Source organism: Coenobita brevimanus, chromosome 105 (genome assembly GCF_032717465.1).
Source record: "Coenobita brevimanus isolate Jiangsu-jjx chromosome 105, ASM3271746v2, whole genome shotgun sequence".
In the NCBI taxonomy this organism is placed as follows: domain Eukaryota; kingdom Metazoa; phylum Arthropoda; class Malacostraca; order Decapoda; family Coenobitidae; genus Coenobita; species Coenobita brevimanus.
In genome coordinates this window covers 24,871,586-24,880,941 of record NC_137058.1, presented here as the reverse complement: position 1 = coordinate 24,880,941, position 9,356 = coordinate 24,871,586, and the positions used below count along the sequence as shown (strand labels likewise).

General features: G+C 41.1%; 1 protein-coding gene across 1 annotated transcript in view; it reads left to right on the top strand.

The window, feature by feature from the left end:
• Positions 1-1,586: 1,586 nt before the first annotated feature.
• LOC145416270 (MAM and LDL-receptor class A domain-containing protein 1-like) overlaps positions 1,587-9,356 on the top strand; it is a 75,642-nt gene continuing 67,872 nt past the window's right edge. Inside the window, exons 1-2 of the mRNA XM_080285269.1 lie at positions 1,587-1,650; positions 9,154-9,333. Coding sequence (XP_080141395.1) covers positions 1,587-1,650; positions 9,154-9,333 — 244 coding nt within the window. The remainder of the gene's footprint in view (positions 1,651-9,153; positions 9,334-9,356) is intronic.

The window sequence follows — 9,356 nt, the reverse complement described above, 5'->3', positions numbered from 1 at the left end:
GAGGTATGATTTGTCTGTTCTTTCCAGGGCTATGAGAAAACAGTAGTATAGGTCATCATCATCATCATCATTGTCATTATTATCATCATCATCATCTTATTCTTCATCTTCATCATCATCATCTTTTTCATCTTCTTCTTCTCCTTCTTCTATATCACCATCATCATCATCTTCCTCTTCTCCCTCTTCTATATCATCATCATCATCACCATCATCATCATCATCTTTTTCATCTTCTTCTTCTTCTTCTTCTATATCATCATCATCATCATCATCATCTTCCTCTTCTCCCTCCTCTATATCATCATCATCATCACCATCATCATCATCTTTTTCATCTTCTTCTTCTCCCTCTTCTATATCACCATCATCATCATCTTCCTCTTCTCCCTCTTCTATATCATCATCATCATCACCATCATCATCATCTTTTTCATCTTCTTCTTCTCCTTCTTCTATTACATCATCATCATCTTCCTCTTCTCCCTCTTCTATATCATCATCATCATCACCATCATCATCATCATCATCATCCCACCTCTTTTCCCTTTCACAGTTGGGGTGATGTAGGGTTCAAAAAGCAAGGAATGGGAAAAAAAATAAATAAAGTGATAGTGGGAAAGCTAATCAACACTACGCCCAAACTGGTTAAATTAGCCTGTACCAACAACGTATTTAGAGGAAGCTTCCGGATTCGCTTCTTTTCTGTGTGTGTGTGTGTGTGTGTGTGTGTGTGTGTGTGTGTGTGTGTGTGTGTGTGTGTGTGTGTGTGTGTGTGTGTCCACCATCAAACCGACTGCACATCCAAGTATATTGAAACCAGCTGACCTAGGTAATTTTTTTTTTCTCTCTCTCTTTTACTAACTTTTGGCAAATCTAGTTTCTCGGTTATTTCATCTACAGTGAATTAGACTCACGGAATGAACGTCTGAAATTCATCTCTCTCTCTCTCTCTCTCTCTCTCTCTCTCTCTCTCTCTCTCTCTCTCTCTCTCCTGGTAAACGACGTCCCTGGTGCCCTGAAGCTCTCTACTAAGTTAGGTCTTTTCAAACGATTACGCTCTGACCCCTGAAAGTCCTCCAATATCATCTATAAAAAGACGCCATGGTACTAAAAGAGATGAAATTTGAGTATACGTGTTAATCAGCAATGTATCATAATGCAATTCATGCCTGCCGTAAGTGAGACGGCAAAAAATCCTAAAAAATCATGTCCGCATATTTACCAGCGTGCGGCCTACCCCCATCGTCCGGCCTACCCCCATCGTCCTTCCCCTATCAGCCTACCCATTGTTCCCTTATCTTGCACGCATCGCATCTCTTCCCTTATCAGACATACAATATATTCATCTCCTGGTATGACAAAAATGGTACCAATCAGGGGCATGACCAGACGCATCAGATAAGGGAGCCAGTGTCATGCTCCCTACAGCTCTGTTCTTCCAGTCTGCGCAAACCTAGTGGCGGGAACACGTCAGCTGGGTGCAGAACATAGGCTGAATTTATCCCAAGTTATTTTTATAGCTACCGGAAAATAGTGGAAACGTTCAAGGGAGAAAGTGAGATCAATACTACTCCGCCACAACCATGTGTGCGGAGAGAAACATGGTCTTCCTTCACCTGCTATTACTACTGGTCGCCGCGTCTCATGGTAAGCTCCGTGCCTGAAAATCTAACTTAATGATCAATTCCCAGTCCTAACTATACTCTCCTCACTTTATCTATATGTAGAACTAGGCGTGGAATATAGCTAGCCCCATCTTCTTTGTGGAGCTATAATAACAAATTAACACTATAGTAAATTATGGTGCTATTCACGAAAAGTGTTATAGGTCAAGAATGCATAGCCGTACCGACTTAGTTTGTCACTGAGCTGAGGGAAATAAACCAAAAAATCACGAAACTCAGGGTCGCCAAGGTGAAACAGTTGCTGGAACACGTCTACTGGGTGCATAACACAGCTAAAACTGACCCCCGCTAGCCTGCTTGATTCTCATATAACTGTGGAAGGAGAGAACAATTAAGGAAGTGAGTGAGAGCGTTCTAATTTGTCACCACCATGTGAGGGAGAGTATTTTTTTTTTTTTCTAGTGTTGGTCGCTGCCTCTCATAACAAGTCCTTTGCCTGAATCCACAACATAACTTACGGATCGACTCCCAGACGTAACTGTACTCTGTCCAAACTGACCTGTCCTAAAATTACCACCATCTTGAATATCGAGCTGCTTTAAGAGTTAACCCCAGAATATGATGCTGGTTACGAAGAAGCGCTATGGAATGGACAGAGCGTCTTATTCTATCTACTGAGTTACGAGAAATAGGCTGCAAAAGGACGAAAATCTTAGCCAGTTTAAGATGAAAGAACTACAGTGGCTGGAACACGTCTGGAGCTCTTTCACCTTAACCTGGACCAGATTTTTGTCCTTTTGCAGCTTAATTCACGTAGTTCAATGGCAGGAAAAGTCAGTGCTACAGATCTACATCCTCTCTATAGCACTTCTTCATGACTTGCATCAGACCGAAGTGTTACTCTATTGTACAACTCAGTATTCAAGGTGGAAACATGGCAATTTTAGGCCAGGTTAAGGTAAAATGAGTATAGTAAGTGCAGAACGTAACTTAAATCCAAACTGTTGTGCATTTAACCTGATAAAGATCCCTAACCCCTTTCAGCACAGTTAGTGGCCATCTGTTGTCAGAGTGGAGGGTTGATTTGACTAGTAACCAAGGAGACTCATTCCTACCTCACAGTTAAGGTTCGTCGACAATCAGCAACCACGACTTGTTTTTCACGCTGTGGGAGTGGCCCGGTTCCTTCGGGTGAAAACACAGACTCTAATCAGTGTGTTGCGTAATTAAAAAAAATAAAATAAAAACCCTCCTTTAAGTGGTTACAGTCTGTGCTCAGTATTCGAGCGAGCGAAGCGAGCGTTCTTTTTTAGTCTCCCCCCCCCCGCCTCTCTCTCGCTCTCTCTCTCTCTTAAACGGTATACTCTTTTTACTCTATCTTGGTCTAAAACTGTCATCTGTTCTGAATGCTGAGTTGCAGCAATGGATTCACAATGGAATACGATGCCAGTCGCAAATATGTAGAATGTAGAACAGTAGTGTTGTCTTTCGTCACTGAGCTACGTGAAATAGGCAGCAAAAAGGGCGAAACTCCAGGCCAAGTTAAGATGACAGAACTATAGCAGAGTGTGAAAACCACGCACAGGGTCAATTTATTTATTTATTTATTTCAGAGACCATTATAGCTACAGAGAGTCTATGGACAGCGATGGAAAGCTTACGAAAACGAGATAAATACTTCAGTGCATTTTTCTCAAAATTCACCATCATATTCTTACTACTACTACTACTAATAATAATAATAATAATAATAATGATGATAATAATAATAATAATAACCAGAACACTAAAACTGTCCAAGGACAAAGCTGATAAAAGAAAAACTTCCCACAGTCATTGCCTTCTACAAACCGAGCTATAAAGGGACATTCAGGTCAACGTCACTGATCTTATGCACGTCACCTTAGGTCATCACAGTCTATATGTCCACCAAGTTTGGTGACTCTTGCTTTAATCCTTCATGGAAAATTAGGTGACATCAGGAATATCCGCAAGTCCCGATTTTTTACCACAGGCGATCTCAAGAGAACAATCAACCGATTGGCCACACACTCCTTCCCGGACTGCGTCCGCCTTAAGATTATATTACTGTACAGATTCAGCATCCTAGCTGAGACAGGCTGACTCACTTTTCTGTGTTCTGGATAATAACCGGAGATCCGTTTAACGGACTCCCACAGTAACTGGCCAAAAGAAGCTAACAGCCGTCCGACTAAGTTGACGAAGTTTGAAGGCTTTTGGTCAAAGCCCTGGAAATATCGCAATTTTAAAATAAGATTAATAATAATAATAAAAATAATAATAATAATAATAATAATTTGGACAAAAACAAGAAAACTTCCCACAGGAGTGTGGGAGGTTTCAAAACAGTCCCCAAAACGCCACACTGAACACCAAAATTTGGTTAATTCTAAAATTATTAAAGCTACGGGGAATCTGTCTGCATCATTGGGAAGCTTATGCAAGAGAAATGGATGTTCCTTAAGTGGCTTTTCTCAAAATCTGTCAGCATACTATTGTACTGAAAAAACACTAAAAAACGCCAACTCGAACAGATGAATGGAGTCAAGACTGCGATCCGCGCCTAAACTGACAAAAAAGGCACATCCCGAGATAAGACAGATTTCAAAGCGTGCATTACTCTCAGGCAAGTTGCATGATACACTTCTTTTAGTGAAAATAGTAACAATAGCTTGCATGAACTAGGCTGTTATCTCTTTTTTTTTTTTTTTTTTTTTCTTGGAGGGAATAATTTGCTGGCTCGTACTTTTTGGTTCTTTCTTCTTTGCATGCGAAAACACACACACACACACACACACACACACACACACACACACACACACACACTCGCTGGTGCAGTGGTAACGTTCCCACTTACCAACTGGTGGACGGGAGTTCGCGCCTCGCTCAGGTTGCGAAAAGTTTCACTGACGAAGTGGGTGGTTACTGTCCCCCTGGAGCAAGGGGACGGGTGTGTGCGTGTGTGAAGGTCACAGCCTTGCCTTTAGATCGGACTATATGAGCTCTCAGCTCCCTTCCGGGAGGGTAAAAGCTGACCATCACGACCATCAAGTGATCCTGACCGACCCGGTGAATTACACACACACACACACACACACACACACACACTTCTAATTATGGACGCCTATAACTTCATAACTTCATTTAATATTATGAATTACCAGCTTTTGTCTGTGCACATTCTGCCAAACGTCTGAAACTTTGGCTACGTTTGTTCAAGCGAGCAAAGCGAGCGAGAACACTATACTTCAGATAATATTTAATGTAACGATTCTTGCCCCAAATGGATTGTGAAAATACCCTGCTTGACCGCAAAAACATTATCTTCTCAGCTGTTGATCTGGTATCCTATCATGCCATTTTGAAACTATCATGAAAATTGCCTTCCTTTGGCACCAGACTTATTTCCCCCAAAACCCAAATATACCCGAAAACACACACACACACACACACACACACACACACTGCTAGGCGATAAGAGCACCAACACCTTTTTCCGCCCAGCTTAGGTCAATCATGGTAGGTGGCATCTTTTTTAATCTTTCATGAAAATCATCTGTTTGCGACGGTGGTGTTAGGTTAAAAAAAAAAAAAAAACTTGTTGCTCCTCTTCTTGTTGCTCTTGGCTCATCTGAATTGTGAACCCAGTGACTACAGGCTTAAGCTGCCCTCCTGCAGTCCACCATCCTCCTTTCGGGGGATAGGACAGTAGTTGAACGTTTGTATACCCAACCAGGCCGCCATTATACAGGTGCCACCACATGAAGGCGTCCCTTGCTTCAGCACTAGGAAAAACTTGCAGTTACCAGATACAGCTTTTCGTCACTCCAAATTTCTAAACTGTATTTATATCCCAAATATGCCAGTTCTTCTGACTCATCGCAAAATCCTAACTTTTTGTCCTCTCTCTCTCTCTCTCTCTCTCTCTCTCTCTCTCTCTCTCTCTCCCCACTCATAAATGCAGCATACATAAGGTAAATCTGCACCCCCCACACATAATAAATAAAATCACTCTTATGAGAGAATTTTCATGAACTCTGGGAGATACACATGTTATCTGAAGTACAACGAAAGCAACATTATAGTCACCGCTACAGCAATGTTAGTCTTGTCATACATAAATACATACATACATAAAAAGTGCGATACCCGTTTTGCCTACTTGGCCTAAAACTAACAAAATCTGTCATGAATGATCAGTTGTAACAATGGATCAGCACAAGATTATGATGCTAGTCACGAAGAAGTGCCACGGATAAGGCGTACAGCTGCAGTTCTGTCTAACCGTGCAATCAAGCTATGTTAAATTAGCCGCAAAATGATGAAAATCTGGGCCAAGTTAGGATAAAACGAGTATAGCGTTGCATTATGATTATGTAAACACTTGTAAACGTACCATAATGTTATAAATTTTATGATTGTACAGTAGTTATATCTGTAATAAAAGTGGACGATGTGATGGAAATTTTGAGTGGTGGAAGAGGCCATTTTAACATTACCTACGCTGACAAATTTTCAGGATTTCAAGATACCGGTACGCCACTTAACTTTCCTCACAAATTATGAAGCTACACTGTTGCCTATAATCATCTTGTAGCCTCAACGTTATATTAAATTACGTATAGTTGGTTTGGCTAGTTAATGCTATAATTGTGCGGAACTAGAAAAAAATAGTCGGAATGTTTTCATTTAATGGAACTGAGTCACACGCAACCTGAATGCTAAATCGCGGTTGCGTGAAATCGATGAACTTTAGGCAGGAATGAATCTCCTTGGTTATAATTCACATCTATCCTCCAATTTACACTTGGCTATTATCTGAGCTTAAAAGGAGTTACAAATCTTAGGTGAAAACAAACCGACTATAATTACGTATGATAATAAACTATAAAACCTTACCTTTCTGAGGAGGATGCATCTTAGGGTCTGTCTTATTATTTCTACGACGTGTGAGCTTGATCATTCACTCTACAGCACCAGAACAACACAAAACTTCAAGATATATAGTCGTGCGGCATGCGAGTACGACAAAATTAAAGAAAATCCGTCTTCACTTCCGTGTCACACACTTCCACCTTCATGTTCCCACCTGGCGCCGCCGACTGACACCCAAAAAGTAGTTCCTCCGCCGCGCTTTTTTTTTTTTTTTTTTTTTTTTTATGTGACCGACTCTGGTCATAGGCTTCACAGCCTGCTTTCAAGGCCCAGTAGTCCTCCTACGTACCGTACACCTCTACATGTCACCACTTCGGCGCTAACACACACCGTCCATACTGAATACATGCTAGGGCTGTCTCATACAGGACTGGTGTAGCCTATTGGTATTAGCGGGGGTATTTTTACGACATGTCGGCGGGTCTTCTGGTAGATGAGTAAAGTCTGATTTTTATGAAATTCAAATCCTTAAACTGTTCCCTGCCCCAGCGGGATTTGAACCCGGGTCCTGCTTGTCCTGACGCCTATTTACACCCTTTTTACTCTAACTTGGCCTAAAACTCCATGTGTCTTGAATTTTCATTTGTAATAATATATTAACACAAGAGTATGATGATAGCCACGGGAAAATGCTGTGGAAAGGATGCAGACCGCATGACTGAGTTTCTTCGGCTGAGCGACATGAAAATTAACCACCTGGAAAATGACAATATGGGCCAAGAAGTATAACTGCATTTTGTTTCACATGTAATTATAAAATCCATCGACCTAAATATTTAACCTAACCAATCCGCGTAGAGAAAACTTTAATATTTTACGTTATTTTCGAGGAAAATATATGGTACTGTACTTATAGCCTACAGTACTTACCATATAGCCTATTCATGCTTATCACTGAAGAGTCCTAGATTATACTCTGAATTGCTAGTTTCCAAATTTCATGAGAATTTGGTGTGAGCTGAGGTGTAAACGGAATACTTGCTGCTTTTTATGTTAGTTTCTTTATTGTTGGCCTAAAGATTCAATCGATGGGCCACAAATTCTTATCTAAATTCACTCTCTCCATTTCTTCAACTTCCTATGATGCTCACGAACAAGTAAGCCGCTAATTTTTTTCGGATAATTATGCAACAACTACGAGTATGGACAATACACTTGATCACCCTGCAGCTTACATTACAAATTGCTGTTATCAACAATAAAGGCAAGCTAAACACGATCTACGTCACATAATATCGTCAGAAATTTGGGATTTCTACTTTGCACATTTTCGTTTTTAAATTACGATCGTAACCGCAATACTATATATAATCCCTGTAATTTAGACTATATTCACTTTAACTTGGCGGTATTTTCATCTCACCATCTTGAATATTGAGCTGTAGCAGTCATTTAGGACAGGAATATTAGGATAAAAAGGAGAGTAACCCACACAACTGTCTTCCTCAACTAAGCTGAGGAAAATTAGCTGCAAAAGGACGAAAATCTCTGTCTAGTTGGAGCGAATGAATTTTAAGCGTAAACATACTTTCTCCGTCTTGAATGCTGAGTTGTAACAATAGATCTTTACTGGAACATAGCGCTAGTCACGAATAAGGGTTACAGAAAGGATGTAGAGCTGCAGGACTTTCTGCAACCGAGATACGTGAAAGAAGCTGCCAAAAGACGAAATTCTTGGCCAGTTTGAAATGAAAAGAGTATCATTGTTCATATTTTATCTTGCACTAGGCTATATTTTGGATGGAAGGGGCCACCATCCATTCACTCAGTGTGCTAACCAAGGTTCACTGTACTCAGGAAATCCATTGATTTCGTTGGGTGGTAACCATATAACCTACAAATTGACACCTGGTAGTCTAGTGGGTTAAGACGCTCCAACAGAGTGTGGTCTGTGAGGGTTGGGATTTACTGTTTACATAATGCGACTCAGGGACATGTGATTGTTCTCCCTTCCCTTAACCCTTTCATTCCGGTGATGTTTTTTTGTCATTTTTCCAGATGATTTTATTCCCCTTGAAGAGAGACGTGGCTATGATGGGGTTAATGGAGGCTCTCTAATCTTTCTTCTGCCACTTTTTGTTTTTCAGAATGTGAATATAATTATCTGGACACAGCAATAATGAAATAAAAATGGCAGACACAGTAGTACTAGTAGTAGTAGTAGCAGTAGTAGTAGTAGTAGTAGCAGTAGTTATTGTTGTTGTGTTGTAGTGTTGGCGGTGGTGGTGGTGTTAGTAGCAGCAGCAGCAGCAGTAGTAGCAGTAGTAGTAGTAGCAATAGTAGTAGTAGTAGTAGTAGTAGTTGCAAACCCAGGCTTATCTGGATGTGAGCCCGGTGGACTGCAGGCTAAAATTACCCATATCCTGTAGGCCATCATCCTTACCCCGAGGAATAGGGAGGAAGCTGAGGCACGTTTGTATCGGGGCAGCTCCACCTTCCGGACATACTGATATTATTATTATTATTATTATTATTATTATTATTATTATTATTTTATTATTATAGTGGAGACCATTTTCCCTACTCCCTATTGCTCGAACCCTTTATTCTATGTCCACTTTTCCCACAGTGCGGTTGACCAGAGGGGTGGGTGTCCCTGCCGCGGCCACCCCCGCACCAACGCAGGACACGGGGGGGCTGGAGTGGCATTGTGATTTCCAAGATGGTCTGTGTGGGCTGCAGAATGACGGAAGATACGAAGGCACTTGGATGAGAGATGACGCTTTGAACAGTGCCCCCGCTTCTGAGGGTGAGTCAATGTCTATCTCGCTG